The 15,370-nt window shown below is 50.8% G+C and overlaps 1 protein-coding gene across 1 annotated transcript in view; it reads left to right on the forward strand.

Annotated features, from left to right (window-relative positions):
- LOC144753329 (glutathione peroxidase 3-like) overlaps positions 1-15,370 on the forward strand; it is a 97,397-nt gene that overhangs the window by 31,363 nt on the left and 50,664 nt on the right. The window contains exon 3 of the mRNA XM_078641065.1: positions 2,832-2,925. Coding sequence (XP_078497191.1) covers positions 2,853-2,925 — 73 coding nt within the window. The 5' untranslated portion in view covers positions 2,832-2,852. The remainder of the gene's footprint in view (positions 1-2,831; positions 2,926-15,370) is intronic.

Here is a 15,370-nt window from a genome sequence, read left to right on the forward strand (position 1 = left end):
GCAGTGCAGAGTGGCAGTGCAGAGTGGCAGTGCAGAGTGGTGGTGCAGTGGTGCAGAGTGGCGGTGCAGAGTGGCGGTGCAGAGTGGCGGTGCAGAGTGGCGGTGCAGAGTGCAGAGTGACGGTGCAGAGTGGCGGTGTGGCGGTGCAGAGTGGCGGTGCAGAGTGGCGGTGCAGAGTGGCAGTGCAGAGTGGCAGTGCAGAGTGGCGGTGCAGAGTGGCGGTGCAGAGTGGCGGTGCAGAGTGGCGGTGCAGAGTGGCAGTGCAGAGTGCAGAGTGGCGGTGCAGAGTGGCGGTGCAGAGTGGCGGTGCAGAGTGGCGGTGCAGAGTGGCGGTGCAGAGTGGCAGTGCGGTGGTGCAGAGTGGCGGTGCAGAGTGGCAGTGCGGTGGTGCAGAGTGGCAGTGCAGAGTGGCAGTGCGGTGGTGCAGAGTGGCGGTGCAGGGTGGCGGTGCAGAGTGGCGGTGCAGAGTGGCGGTGCAGAGTGGCGGTGCAGAGTGGCGGTGCAGAGTGGCGGTGCAGAGTGCAGATGACAGTGCATATCTACAGGCTAGTGAAGCCAATGCATATCTACAGGCTAGCAACGACAGTGCATATCTACAGGCTAGCAACGACAGCGCATATCTACAGGCTAGCGACGACAGTGCATATCTACAGGCTAGCGATGACAGTGCATATCTACAGGCTAGCGATGACAGTGCATATCTACAGGCTAGCGATGACAGAGCATATCTACAGGCTAGCGATGACAGAGCATAACTACAGCCTAGTGAAGCCAATGCACATCTACAGGTTAGCGATGACAGTGCATATCTACAGGCTAGCGATGACGGTGCATATCTACAGGCTAGTGAAGCCAATGCATATCTACAGGCTAGTGATGACAGTGCATATCTACAGGCTAGCGATGACAAAGCATATCTACAGGCTAGCGATGACAGTGCATACCTACAAGCTAGCGATGATAATGCATATCTACAGGCTAGCTACGACAGCGCATATCTACAGGATAGCAATGACAGCGCATATCTACAGGCTAGCGATGACAGTGCATATCTACAGGCTAGCGATGACGGTGCATACCTCCAGGCTAGTGAAGCCAATGCATATCTACAGGCTAGCGATGATAGTGCATATCTACAGGCTAGCAATGACAGTGCATACACTCACAAGGAGACCACAGCCAGCTGAGGTGCAATCTTCACCCACTCACAAGAACGACATCACAGGCAGCAGCAGTGCAAGCTTCTTACACTCACAAGGAGACCACAGGCAGCAGAGGTGCAAGCTTCTCACACATAAGAAGGACATCACAGGCAAGTGGTGCAATATTGGCACATTCACAAGGAGATCCCTAGCAGTACACACCACATGAACACACTCCATAACACATAGCAACAATACATTGGCATTTACAATGCCATTAGCTCAAACTCAAATAAATCCGAGCCCGATTGCATTTCTAATGCTTGTTACACTTGTTAACACTGTCTGGGTATAGGTTGCACCTCAGTTTGATACACAAACATAGAAATAAGCAATAGAAAGGTGACCAGTCAACCTTTGTTAAGGATCTTCCACTGCACGGCAACACATGTCGCTGCGAATTTAGTAACTTTTGAACATTTGAGCTAGAAACAATTATTTACAATAAAATCAGCAGATTATGCAGCAGATGATGGATTATGCCTCACAATCACATAATTGCAGTGGCCCTGTCCATAACCAAGGTTTTTACAGAAACGGGGTAACCATCACCAAAACCATTGCCTGCCAAAGTACCTATCTGTAGGCTTTAATAGAGTAATAACTATCCACCCCTAATTGCCTATTGACTTTAACATACACTTACCACAATAAATATATCAGACCTATTGCCTTTATTTATCATATTAGATCATAGCAAACAACCAGCCCTATAATCTTTATCATTGGCTGATCATAAAAAGGATTATCACAGAGTAAATCTTCAATATCCATGGATTGTCAGAGGATAACCATCATCAAAACACTTGCCTACTACAGTAATCTGTGAGATTTCATGTAACAAAATTATGTTCTGCAGGCTTCTATACAGAGTAATAACATTCCACCCTTAAATGGATTGACGTTAACAAATGCTTTTCACAATAAATATGCCTAGCATACTGCCTTTATCATAACATTTCTTAATAAAAAGATCAGGCCTATAGGCCTATAGGCATGATCTTTCACTTTCCACAACAACAATCTCTGCCCTGCTGTATAAATATAAGGTTTATGACAAGCCAATACGTGCAGTGTAAGCACTGTTTTTCGTCGAAGCAACAAAACATTGGCCCAATCAGACCTTGTACTCAGGGACTCAACATATGAGTGGAGCCTAAGCCGTTCTCAGTAGTACTCTGAAAGCTCTTTTTTTAAGGCATACGTTTTGGTAACAACTGTTCTGTCAAGCCAGACCTAAAAAGCTACTTTCCTACGTGCTTGCCACATAGATATTTCACTAAATTGTTAGAATAAATGTGGGTCTTCAAAGAACATCCATTGCACTTAGATTGAGAAACATTTTTCGTGGTTTTCCATTTTTAAACTCTGTTGAAATACATATTTGCATCACTGATGGGCAGGAATCAAATCAACAACGGCACATCATCCAATGCAAAGTTTTTGCACTAGAATTCAACCAAACCCATGTTTCTTTGGGATAGTAACTTTTCAGAAGCGTATAGCTAATTGATATTACTAATTTGCATCACTTTTAAGCTTTGAATAACTTTCAGATACTTAGACGACATTTGTTATTTTCAGAGATGTGAACTCTGTAAAATAAATATACTCTTTTATCTTTGCCAGTTTCCTTTGCTGAATAGACTGATGACCACCTTCAAGGATTCTTCCTTCTCAGTCCTAGGCTTTCCTTGCAATCAGTTTGGACTCCAGTCACCAGGTACGTGGGTCAAAATGTGAAGTTATCTCACAGCACAGATTAACAAAATGACCCATACACATTTTGTACTTTTGTTATGTTAATTTGTTGAGGGCAGCTAATCACCAGTGAGGGTATCAAGGCGCTGAGTAGGGCAAGGTTTAGTGGGAAGGAGGAGATCATGCCTGTTTCGTCTGGAAGAGCCATGTCTTGGGGTTCCTTTGGAAGTCCATGAGGGAAGGAAAGCTTCTGATGTGTTTCTGGAAGGCGTTCGAGGTTCTGGCTGTGAGGTATAAGAAGGAATGTCCTCTGCTTCTGGTCTTCTTGATGCGAGAGAAGTGTGCTCTTGACTGGGACGCAGATCGAAGGTGTCTGGTGGGTTGGTAGAAGTTGAGGCTGTGGTTGAGGTAAGCTGGACCAGTGTTTTAGAGAGCTGCATATTTCCCACCATAATGACGATTTTGTGTGAGGCAGCTTATGTCTCTTAATAATGTTGCTTCACCCATCCTGGCGATAGTGTTTGAATGATTTGCAGGTTTACGGCTCCTCTGATAGTTCCATAAGTCAGAGTATATCTGTTCATTTTTCCTGAACATGAATCTCAGTTCACCTTTACTTTTTGTGTCTCATCTTGGTAAATTGTATTTTAATTATAGCAATATCATGCTACATTGTGTTGTTTTTCTATACTACTACTTTCATTGCTTTTATGAGTCTTAAACTTCTTTACATAGAGCACTTGTTATCCTGAGACATACATTCTTGCCAGCGACCTCATCTTATAGCATCATAGCCTTCTGCCGAGGGCTATAATCAGGGCTACTGTAATTATGCGACAGTGTTGAGTAAATTATGGTGATGAAATTCAAATTATGCAGCATATTGTGGCCCATTGTGGGATAGTATTACTGAAATATTTTGACTTTTTTAAACTTGTTAACACTGTCTGGGCATTGGTTGTACCTCATTAGTACTAGTAAAACACCCAAATATAGCAATTAGCAACAGAAAGGTGACCAGTCAACCTTTGCAAAGGGCCTTCCATTGCGTTGCAACATGTATCGCTGTGGTTTAGTAACTTTTGAACTGTAAACTATGAGCACATTTTTGTTTGTTAAAACTGCAGATTATCTGGCAGATGATGGGTTATGTGGCAAATGCGACAAATCGCTGCGGCCGCACAATCACATAATTCCAGTGGCCCTGGCAACTGTTTGTTAATGGACCTAAACCCGAACTATAGGTCCGAGCTGTAGGCAGGGGCCTTTAATGACTGGTATAGCAGATGCAGAAGGGCTATCAGAAAAAAGGGAGAAACAGAAAGACAAAGTATGGAATGTTGAAGCAGAAGGCCTGTACCAGACATTATTGGCCCGAAGAGGCTCTAATGTCTTCTGCGGCGCTTTCAACGTTCCAAAGATTTAATATAGGTTACAGACCTGGTTAAGTGATTCTGTCCTATGTGTGGCTGCAAGAGGGTATTTATTGTTTTAGACCAGAGAGTATAAATCACCCATCACAGACCTCAAGCACTATGAGTTTGAGGGCTCTGAGGGCAGTAATTTAAGATCTACTGTATTTTACATAGATTCCTATCCACTTTCAGACATTTTTCACAGAGTTCCATTGTTTGTAGCAACCAAGCATGAATCCAATGGTCTTTTGAATAAAAAAACCTAGAAGTGGTTCTTGAAGATCTAAATAATTTGTAATCTTCATTTCCTTGGGAAAATACTGGAAAGGCAACTCAAGGCTTCACTAAAGGTTTTTGGAACTGAATATCACTTGTTTTATTCTTCAGACAAGATTTAAGACAGAATTCAAAAATAGCCAATAATGCACATTGTGTTATAGACAAAGGTGACTCCTACTGTCCAGAAATGAATCTTCAATGAACAGCCTACATAAAAACGGTAACTCTTCTATAGGGCAAATATTTGACCAAGCATGACTAAAACACAACACAGATACTGCAGAAGGGGCGTGGCTTGGCAGCCGATGAAGATGGACGGGTGAGTGCTGAGCTCCGAGGCGGCCTCCCCTATTAATCCTGATAGCACTCATCCTGACAACCCTGGGACCCTGAAATTGCCCGCATCTCCTCCCGCAACCTTTGGGCCCTGATCGGAAGTGGAGGGATCGAGTCTGCGACCGTGTGGAGCCGCGCCGCGCCTGTGATCTCGTGGGCGGCGCCGGCCATTTTTACGGCCTAGGTGATCGGCCGCATCCCCGGCCTCGATTATACGGGAGGCCGGCCTGCGGTGGTGACCGGCCGGCCGCCAGCTACCGGGAAGGTCGGAGCCCCGGACTTGCAGGCGCTCTGCGGCGGCGGAGACTGGGCTGCCTTGCAGCGGTGCTCCGGAGGGGCCACTCTGGTGACGCCTGAAGGTGAGGGGGCCGGGCGCAATCTTCGGCCCCGGGGACCTACTGAGCGCCAGACGCGGATCGCGGGATCGGGGGGACCCGGTCCTGCGCAGCCTACCCAGGGAGTGATCGACCGGCGCTGCCCCCTAGCCGCTTGCCACCGGGGTGCCCTGCTGACGCCGGGAGGCCTGGCGGGCCGGCGCTGTGGACCTCCGGGGCGGCCCGATCTCTTGGGGCCCTGCTGACTGACTGCTGCGGCCGTGGGGAGCTGGGTCCCGGTCTGGGGCCCTACGGACGTGGCGGGGCCCGCTTCCCGGGACCTGCCCTTGCCAGGTGTGCTTCTCCCTGACTCCCTCGTGGTTGGGGCCTTGGACAGCTGCCCCTGAAGCCATACTGTGGTGACCGCCTTCACTATCGCTCCTAGACTCGGAGGAGCGGCTCGCCCGGGGGGGCCCCTCGCGGCCGGGGTCCTGGGCTGCGGAGCGTGGTGGCCTGGCGCTGACGGGGGGCTGCTGGCCTTGGGGGCCCACGGAGCCGGCAAGTGTGCGACACGGGGAGTGTCCCCTGGACTTGCGACCTTGTGAGCTGGACCTGGGGGTAAACGCCACTCCTGTTACCGAGGAGAAACGAAACCGGTTGCCTCTATGGGGAAGCGCCTAAAACCTCCCCCGGATGCTGCTGAGGGAGTGGCGGACAGCCAAGGCTCCACTCTGGACGCTGGATCGGCGACGGGCCTGCCGCAGGGCCAGCTGGAGCAGATCCTGAAGGCCATCGCCGACACCAGGGAGGCCTTGCACCATGACATTGGGCGGGTGTCCACGAGTCTGGGCCTACTGCGTGCGGACCACGGCAAATTGGCGGATCGGGTCAAGCAGGCCGAGGTACGGATGGACGCCTTGGAACCCATGGCTAAGGCAGCGGAGACCCTGATGGGGGAGCTCCAGCAGAGGGTGCAACTACTAGAGCAGAGAGCGGAGGATGCCGAAGGTCGCAACCGTCGCAATAACATACGCGTGGTGGGCCTGCCTGAAAAGATTGAGGGGACAGACATGCTGGGATATCTGGAGACCTGGCTGCGAGATGTGGTGGTACCGGAGGGTTTGTCACCGTTCTACACTCTGGAACGTGCTCACCGAGTGCCGGCTCAACCCCCAGCCGAGGGTCGGCCTCCTCGCCCGGTGGTGGCGCGCTTGTTGCACTACAGGGATCGAGATCTCATCCTACAAAAGGCGCGGGCACTGGGGCCCTATAAGGTGGACAACGCCCAGGTTTCCATATATCCGGACTATTCCTTGGAGGTTCAGAGGCAGCGGTCGACTTTTCTGGCGGTCAAGAAGGCTCTACGGGAGGAGGGTATCCGCTACTCTCTCCTGTTCCCAGCCCGCTTGCGGATCATGATGGATGGCCAATCTTCCTTCTACGATTCTCCCGACGACGTATGGGACTGGCTGGAGTTGTACAGGACCGGCGCGGATGCACATCAGACGTCTGGGGAATGGCGGAAGGCGCCACCGAGACCTAGACGGAGCAGGAGGCCCAGGAGACGACCGCCGAACGCTCGGACACCCTCGATCTCACAGACTGTGCTGGAACGCAGGGATGCTCTCCGGGCGGTCTCTACTATCTCCAAGACAGTGGGTTCGACGTCTGCAGTGGAGTCCGACGAGGTGGCATCGGAGGAGTCTGGGACTGGTGGCCCGAGCCGCCCCATGTCACTCCTGGAACTGCTGATGGTTTGCTGGACGAATGCTCCTAATGCTCCCCCGAAGTGGTATTGTATACGCTGCTGTGTTCCTGATCTGGGTTTGGGGTGGAGACATGTCACCCAGGTGGGCCCGAGACTGGTGTTGGGCGGCTAACTTACGCAGTGGCTTCTGCCATGAATAGGGAGGGGATGCGGGGCACATAGGGCGCGATGGGGAGAGCTGATTGGGAGAAGTGTGTTGCTTGCGGTCCGTTGGTAATGGCGACAGGCCACCCCCCCCTATCTCACACCTATTGTGGGACTCTGGTAGTTACCAGGGACTGTTCTTTTTGGGATTTAGTCATTTGGATGGGTTTCTACTGTTTGGGACCTATTCTGGGGATGGGTGGGATGTGGGACTGTTGGGAGGTATCAGGGTTCTGGTTTTGGGGTGTTGTCAGTGTGCATACGATTTTTGCTTTCCTTGGAACTGTATTTGTTACTGTGAATGGGGACCTTACCTGAGCTGAAGTGTGTGACCTGGAACGTGAGGGGACTGAATTCCATGCTGAAACGTCATAAAGTACATGCCTATCTTGTTCGCAGGGGGGTTCAGGTTGCCTTCTTGCAGGAAACCCACATTGACCGAACTGAGGGGCGGGCTCTACAGCGCAGATGGCGGGGACAAATGTTTTACACAACCTTCTCAGCCTTTGCAAGGGGGGCTTTGATTTGGGTACGGGCGGGGATTCCCTTCCAGCCTTTGGTAACAGTGGTCGACCCTGAGGGGAGGTTTGTGGCTGTACAGGGCCGCCTAGATGGGAGGGACGTGACGCTTTGCAGCATTTACGCCCCGAATGTGGACCAGCCTGCCTTCTTTGCGCGATTGTCTGGGAAACTGGCGACTGTCCTGGCCGGCACAGTCTTGCTCGGGGGGGATTTTAACTCTGTGCTGGACGTGGAATTAGATAGATCTCACCCACCACTGGCGCAGGCGACAGCTCACAGACTAGCGAAGTGTAGGAGAGAGTGGCAAAGTAGCTGGGGCCTGGTCGATGCATGGCGGACCCAACACCCCACAGAGAGGGATTTCTCCATTTACTCCCCTCCGCACGATCTGCATGTTCGCCTTGACAGCATTCTATGTTCGCCGGACGCTCAAAGCCTGGTCCGCCACAGCGAATACTTGGCCAGGACGATATCCGACCATAACCCTTGCTTAGTAAGGGTCCAATGGATGAGGCGACGCCAAGCTATCCCGACGTGGCGGTTGAACCCACTGGCATTGGAAGACCCGGCATTTAAGGCCGATGTGCGCATTGGGGTGGAAGGCTATTTCAATGCTAATGTGGGCACGGCTTCCAGTAGGGCGCTGGAATGGGACGCCTTTAAGGCGGTGATTCGGGGCGTCTGTATCTCGGCTACCGCGGGAGTCCGTAAGACCCTCCTACAGGATGTGGAGCGAAACGAGGGCCGCTTGCGCGACGAGGAACGACGCAGCCACGCGACTCCTGAGGCTCACGGAGCGGTTTCGGCCGCACGGGAGGAAGTGGCAACAGCTATGGAAAAGCTGCGCTGCTTTGACTATAAGGAGTTTCTTGTCCGAGCTCACGCCGAGCGTGACAAGGTGGGCTCACTGCTGGCGTGGTTGGCCAGCCCCGGGACCCGTGGCACTCCGATAGTGGCGCTAGCCACCCCAGAGGGACACATGGTTTATACGCAATCAGACATCAACGACCAGTTCCTCACGTATTATGCGCACCTGTACAGGAGCAGGATGCCGGATCCCCCGGTGGAGCTGGAGGAGTTCCTGTTGGCGGCGCAGCTACCCCGGCTCGACCCGGAACACGCGAACCATCTGGGCGGGGACATCTCCGAAGGAGAGATTAGGGTGGCCATCAAGCACATGGCCCGCCGCAAGTCCCCTGGCACAGATGGGCTGCCGATTGAATTTTATGCAACCTCCGCGGATGTACTGGTTCCGCGATTGCAGGCGGTTTTGCCGAGAGGCCTGGGACACCGGGTTCTTGCCGGCGTCTACTCGCGAAGCTTTGGTGATACCCTTACTAAAGCGGGAGGGTGATGCGAGCTGCCGTTCGGCGTACCGCCCACTCTCCATGCTCACAACGGACTATAAGATCCTGAGCAAGGTCCTTGCGACGCGGCTGCTGGCCCACATGCGCACCTTGGTACACTGTGACCAGGCGGGCTTTATTCCCCAGCGCACCACCGCCACCTGTGTGCGCCGGTTGCTCCGGATCATGGGGGGCGATGCCGCTACTCGTCCGGGTGCTGCTGTCCTCTCGATTGACATCGAGAAAGCATTCGACAGTGTTGAATGGCCATACCTGCTCCGTGTACTGGAGGCCTTCGGACTGGGCGAGCGCTTTGTGAAATGGACCGCCTTGCTCTACGCCGTGGCCACTGCCCGTGTCAAGACGGGGGCCACCATCTCAGCCCCTTACGCGGTGGGTCGGGGGACCCGACAGGGATGTTCCCTGTCCCCCCTGTTATTTGCGCTCGCTATTGAACCACTGGCAGCTCACGCCCGTATGGGTCGAGCGTATGCAGGCCTTCTTCTAAGAGCCGACACCCACTACATCTCTCTATATGCGGATGACTGTTTGCTGTTTTTGGCGGACACGGGCGGTTCCCTACGTGGGGCCGAGCACCTGCTGTCGGACTTTGGCCGCCTCTCGGGACTGAGAGTCAACTGGGGGCAGTCGTGCCTCTTCCCGCTGACGCCAGGGGCGGATGACTCCCAACCGGAGGGCGAATTACGATGGGAATACCATTGCCTCCCCTATCTGGGTACACACATTTACCATTCGCCGTTGGCCCTCTTAGAAGGTAACATCAACAGAGCAATTCGGAGCTTGCAGGGCTGCATGGGATTCTGGCGGACGCTACCGCTTTCGGTCGCGGGACGAGTGGCGTTACTGAAGATGGTGGCACTTCCCCGATTGTTATATCTGTTTCGCACTCTGCCGATCTGGATCCCTGCGTCGGTTTTTAACAGACTCCGCTCCCTAACCTCTGGGTTCATCTGGGGGTCGGGTAGACGACGAGTTGCGCTGGCCACGATGATGCGCCCCAGGGCGGACGGGGGACTTGCAGCCCCGGATTTCGAATGGTACAACTGCAGTGGCTTACCCAGGCAGTGGCTTTGGAATTCCGAGGTCCAGAGGGAGTAGCGGGCAGACTATTCCCGAGACACGTCATCTCCTTTATAATCCTGGGCCAGAAATTGGACCTCACCCAGCTCACACTGGAGGAACGCATGATTCGCAGCTGCTGGCTTCGTTGCCACAGGCGCTCCGGTGCCGCTCGCCCTTATGCCCCTGAAATCCCGCTGGGGATGTGCACGGCCTTTCCACACGGTGGCGACTGGTCAGCACTGGCGACATGGGAGGAGCTTGGCTTGCAGATGATCGGCGATCTCTACAAGGATGGATCGCTGCTCTCGTTTCAAGAGTTGCGGGACACTTATGGTCTCCCGAGGGGGGGCTATCTGCTGCACGCCTCATTAGTGACTGGTATTCGCCGACATTGGAAGAGTGGGCTCGCCGAACCGCCGACCTCGGAGTGCTGTCAATACGTGGTCATGGCTGCTGGTACTCACAAGGCCGTCACCTGCCTTTATCGGAGGTTGTCGACTGCTACCCTGCGACCCTTAGATGAGCTGCGAGCCAAGTGGGAAGAGGATATTGGGCGACCAATCCCTGAGTCGACATGGCCGCAACTACTGCGACGGGCATGGAAGGGCACTAGGAACGCCAGATTCCAGTTGATCCAGTTTTTCACCCTACACCGAGCATACCTAACACCAATAAAATTTCGCAATATTTCGAAGGTGCATCATCGCTCTGTCCTCGATGTAGGACAACGGACGCGGACTTCGCACACATGTTTTGGACCTGCAGTATGCTGGCGGGTTATTGGGAGGCGGTGATATCCTGCCTGAATGCTGTCACGGACCAGCAGATCGATCCCGAAATGGGCACCTGCCTCTTATTATGGTTCCCTCACACCCCCGTACTCGCGTTACCAGTAAATTTTACGATCTGGGCTTGATACTAGCCAAACGAGAGATCACCATGCACTGGAAATCTAGCCAGGGACCCAGCTACTTGCGTTGGAAGACCACTTTAGAGCGATGGGCAAAGGCGGAGAGTGCTTTGCGGCTGCGACAGGCCAGGAGCCTAGATAGTGACAGGGCACTGGAGGTGGCTAGAGCGTGGGAGGCCCTGGTTGTTGCGCTCCAGCAGTCTGAGGGTGAATTGAGCGAGGACGAGGGGGGAACGCCACGATAAGATCAACGCTTTAAGGGGTCCCTCACACCCAGCGAGGCACACACTACTTACAAGTAACAATAGCGGTTCTGACAGTTCTGATTCCCCATTGATATGCGCTACTTACCTTTTACTACGGTTTCTAACAAGGAAATGAATATGTTAGCACTTAACTGATTGAAAGAAAAGACTATGGCACACTGGCTAGGGGGGTGGGACACGGGGCGGGATCGCTCGGTTGGGGGGATTGTTCTATATAAAAGGTGTCTTGTTGGACTTGTACTGTTATCCTGACTTATCGGCTAACGCCTTTATTGTTTTCTCCTTTATACTGTACTTTCCGAACTTGACTGCCAATAAAAATTGTTTTTACAAAAAAAAAAACAGATACTGCAGAAGATGTGGCCATCTCACTGCTTGGAAATCATAAACGGCAAAGCACCAATCAAGAACAAAATCCTGACTGAAAACAACATGTAGCCATCCTGACACCACTCATCCTCAAATCAAAGTGCTCGCTCACCAATGCCACCTAAGCCCCATCATGCCTTCTAAACTTCCCTAACCTGAATCTGTCTCTCCCATCCTCAAATTTGACCACATCCGCAAAGGTCTGGTAATCACGTCCCCTTAGCCCCCATTAACTGTCAATCATGGAATCCCCACTATGCCTTGGGAGTGCCTTCCCTCCGCCTACTTTCCTGGCAGCACTGAACGATCAGACTCAGCATAACTGCAGTGAAAGCGTCCCTTACTCATTGAACAGGTATTGCGCCAGCATCTTCAGAGCTTTGGAGGCACATAGAGGCAAAAAGCTACTGTCCAGGAAGGGAATGACTAGCTTGGTGTGTGATGTGATTAATTTTTTTGTTTAAATCTGTTTATATTGGTTTCTTGTTTCATTTGTACAAATGCAACCATTAACTGGTGTAAGAGACGACATTACAAAGTCAAATATGTTGATTTTTGTTGGACATGCTCCCACTTTTCATGCATCCACATAAACACTTAAGAACTTTTCAAACATTTTATACATTTAACTGCATTAGTAGTGAGGAACAAGCAAGGGGTAGTGTATGGAAGATTGACTGGTGTAGAGCATGGTGGTGGACAGGGAGGAGAAGCCTCTTGTTGGTAAGTTGCCACGGGCTGCCCATTTGTATAAACAGTAACTTGTCATTTCTAATTAACCCTTTGCCTATCTGGAGGCGGGAGGGTAAGGTAATGGTTCTGGATGTATCCCAGCTAGCATAAGTCATGCGGGGGGTCTACGGGGTCTCCTCATCTTCCCCGCTTCCAGTACTGCACCTCCCACAGGACCCAACTCTCTCGGGAACTCACTCTGGAAGTTATGCATTATAGTGTCCCAGTTAGCATCAATAGGGATTTTGCAGAGGCAGACAGTTTCCGCTTTATGTAGGGTAAAACTTTCAACCTTAGCCCACACCAGTAGTGAGCATCTCCAGGCTAGTGCAGTAGGGGATTCAGGAGACTTCCACCACCTTGTGATTAAGCGTTTAGGCACCAGTAACCCAAGTCCAAAAAACGTGCTTACCCTCAGTCACTTACTCCTAGGAAAAAGGTGTAATATGCCTTTCTCCCAGGTGTGGGTCATGGTGATTCCAGTGCCAGGGGCGTAACACAGGCCACCCGCATCCCTGTGGTGCGGGGGTCCCCAATCTGCAGGGGCACCCCTCAGCACAGGACTCAGGCCTGAGAGCTCTGGATTAAATCCAGAGCGGTGCCCCTCCGTGCACCTTGCAGAGGGGCCCCCTCAACTTTCGTTACGCCACTGCTGGAACCCTAAATATTTGGTGAGACAACCACTGATCAGCAGTGCCTGGTCAACGCCAAAGCTATCAGTCAAGGCTTTCTATAAACAGAGTTTATCAAGAACCATCACTGAGAACTCTGGCATTGAGGCTGAAAGCAGTGCGCGTCTTATAGTGCATCAGTGGGCTAGACAGACTACATCTTCATACGTTTACAGGTAGTGCAAAATGCAGCAGCTAAACTGGTGTGCACCAAGGGCAGATATAGTTCAGCAACTGAATGCCGGAGGCTACTTCACTGGCTGCATATGCGTCAAAGAGAACAATTTAAGCTCTTAGGACATGCACACAGGGCACTCCACCACACTGGTCCCAGGATTCTGCAGAATAAAATTAAATTCTACACACCTCCTAGGCGCCCTTTGGTCGCACCAGCAGGCTCTAGCTGAGACCAAGAGGATCAGAAAGGCCAGGGCAGGTGGACACACCTTTTCATACCTTGCAGCTCTCCTTTGAAACAAGCTTTCACTGGAATTTCGGCTGATCAAAGATTACACTGCATTTAGGAAGAAACTAAAAACCCACTTATTCCCCAAAGACTGATGTAATCTACTGTAATAGCCCTAAACACCACGTGTCCTCTACTTCAGTGTCATGATATCCCTATTGGATGAATCTTGTGCTTTATAAATAAATAAATAAATAATTATAAAATAAAAATGTACTCACCCACTGCATGTGCTGGCTCATCTTCTGTCCTCCTGCTTCAGTCCCTCAGCACTGGTTTGGTCTGCAGGCTGCAGAAGTTCTCCACACCAATCCGAGCACTGCTCTCAGGCTGCTGATAATGTTAGCAGCATGAGAGCAGCAGCAGGATTGTCTGGAGTGGGCTGCCTCAACTCTTCCACAAGCACTGGGGACCTGTGTCTGTTCTCCTTCTAGCTGTCTTAGACAGCTAGGTGGAGAGGTTTCTACTGTGCATGTCAGGCTGGTCATCGCAAGACAGCTGGCCAAAGCGGCATGCTCACTGTTAACTGGTGGAGTGAGCACCACTCACCTGCTGCCCATCAGCAGCAGTGGCCCACCCCCAACACGTCTCAGAATGAGGAAAGGGAAAAATAAAATGTTAATAAATTCATTTTATTACCATTTTATTTTTCACCTTTTGCGGCGCTGGTAGCAGGGTTGCGACGCTCCTCTTACCTAATTGAGGTGCTGCCAATGAGTATTAATGAGACAAACTAATGGTAGCTAATGCTGATATGGAGGTCTGAGAGGAGAAGGTGACTTCCATCTCGGCGTTCATGTTCACAGAATGTCTTGTCTTAAAAGGACATGCGCCAACCATACGTAAATCACACTTGGTTCGTCACAAAATAAGTAGTCCAGGCTAAATTGCCAGTCTGTATACCCTCTAAACTGGAACATAAGCAATCCCAGGTGGCAGGGAAATTCAACTGTGAATCAATTGGCTGCGGTAAGATTAAACATCTCTCAATTCACACTGTAAAGGTGTGGAGCAGTTTCAAACATACCCTCCAGTCACAATATAGCCACCTACTGTCCAGGAAATAAATATAAATGAACATGATATTAGAACATTTCTTTGTTGGGCTGTGCCCTCAATTCCTCTGACTCAGAGGCAAAGGGCCAAGTAGCTGTAAGGATGCATGTGCTGCACAGCATGTAGGACATGACCAACTGAATCCAACATAACCTGCCATCCCATGCAGGCAGTAAGCATCCACTTAGAAAACACACAAGATGAAAGAGGCATTGTTATTCAGAAAAAGTTAATCAGGTTCAAATCCCACAAATAATGGAGGACAGTGATGACAGAAAAGGCCAGTCTTTCGGATAGTTGATTCTGTATATTCTTTTATTCACAATTAAATACACAGTAGCCAACGCGTTTCACACTTGCGGGCTTCTTCAGGGCAAGTAATTTGTGTTCACACTATTTCAAACGATATCCTAAAAACGATGGCCCAGTTCGATCAGCACTATTAAGTTTTTGTTCAGTTTCGGTTGAGGAGTCTTACAGAGTGTTTCCACTGTATATTGGTCCATAATAACTTGTCCCCTTCAGGAACATGTGTGTTTTGCGCGCTTAATCACCAGCCTTTTCATTCGGCCATATGGGAGACTCACGATGCTTCTAGAGTTGCAGGAAAAAATGCGTCCACTTGTTCAAGATCAAGATCAAATAAGCTTTATTCGATTTTAGTTTAAAAATCATAAAAGCAAAGACAAATAAAAACTGTAAACATTTCATTTCATAGGCACAATAAAAGATCATTACAGGATTATTAAAACAAGATTAAATAAATATAACGAATCAGCTGACAATTTTT

Source organism: Lissotriton helveticus, chromosome 5_1, assembly GCF_964261635.1.
Source record: "Lissotriton helveticus chromosome 5_1, aLisHel1.1, whole genome shotgun sequence".
In the NCBI taxonomy this organism is placed as follows: Eukaryota; Metazoa; Chordata; class Amphibia; order Caudata; family Salamandridae; genus Lissotriton; species Lissotriton helveticus.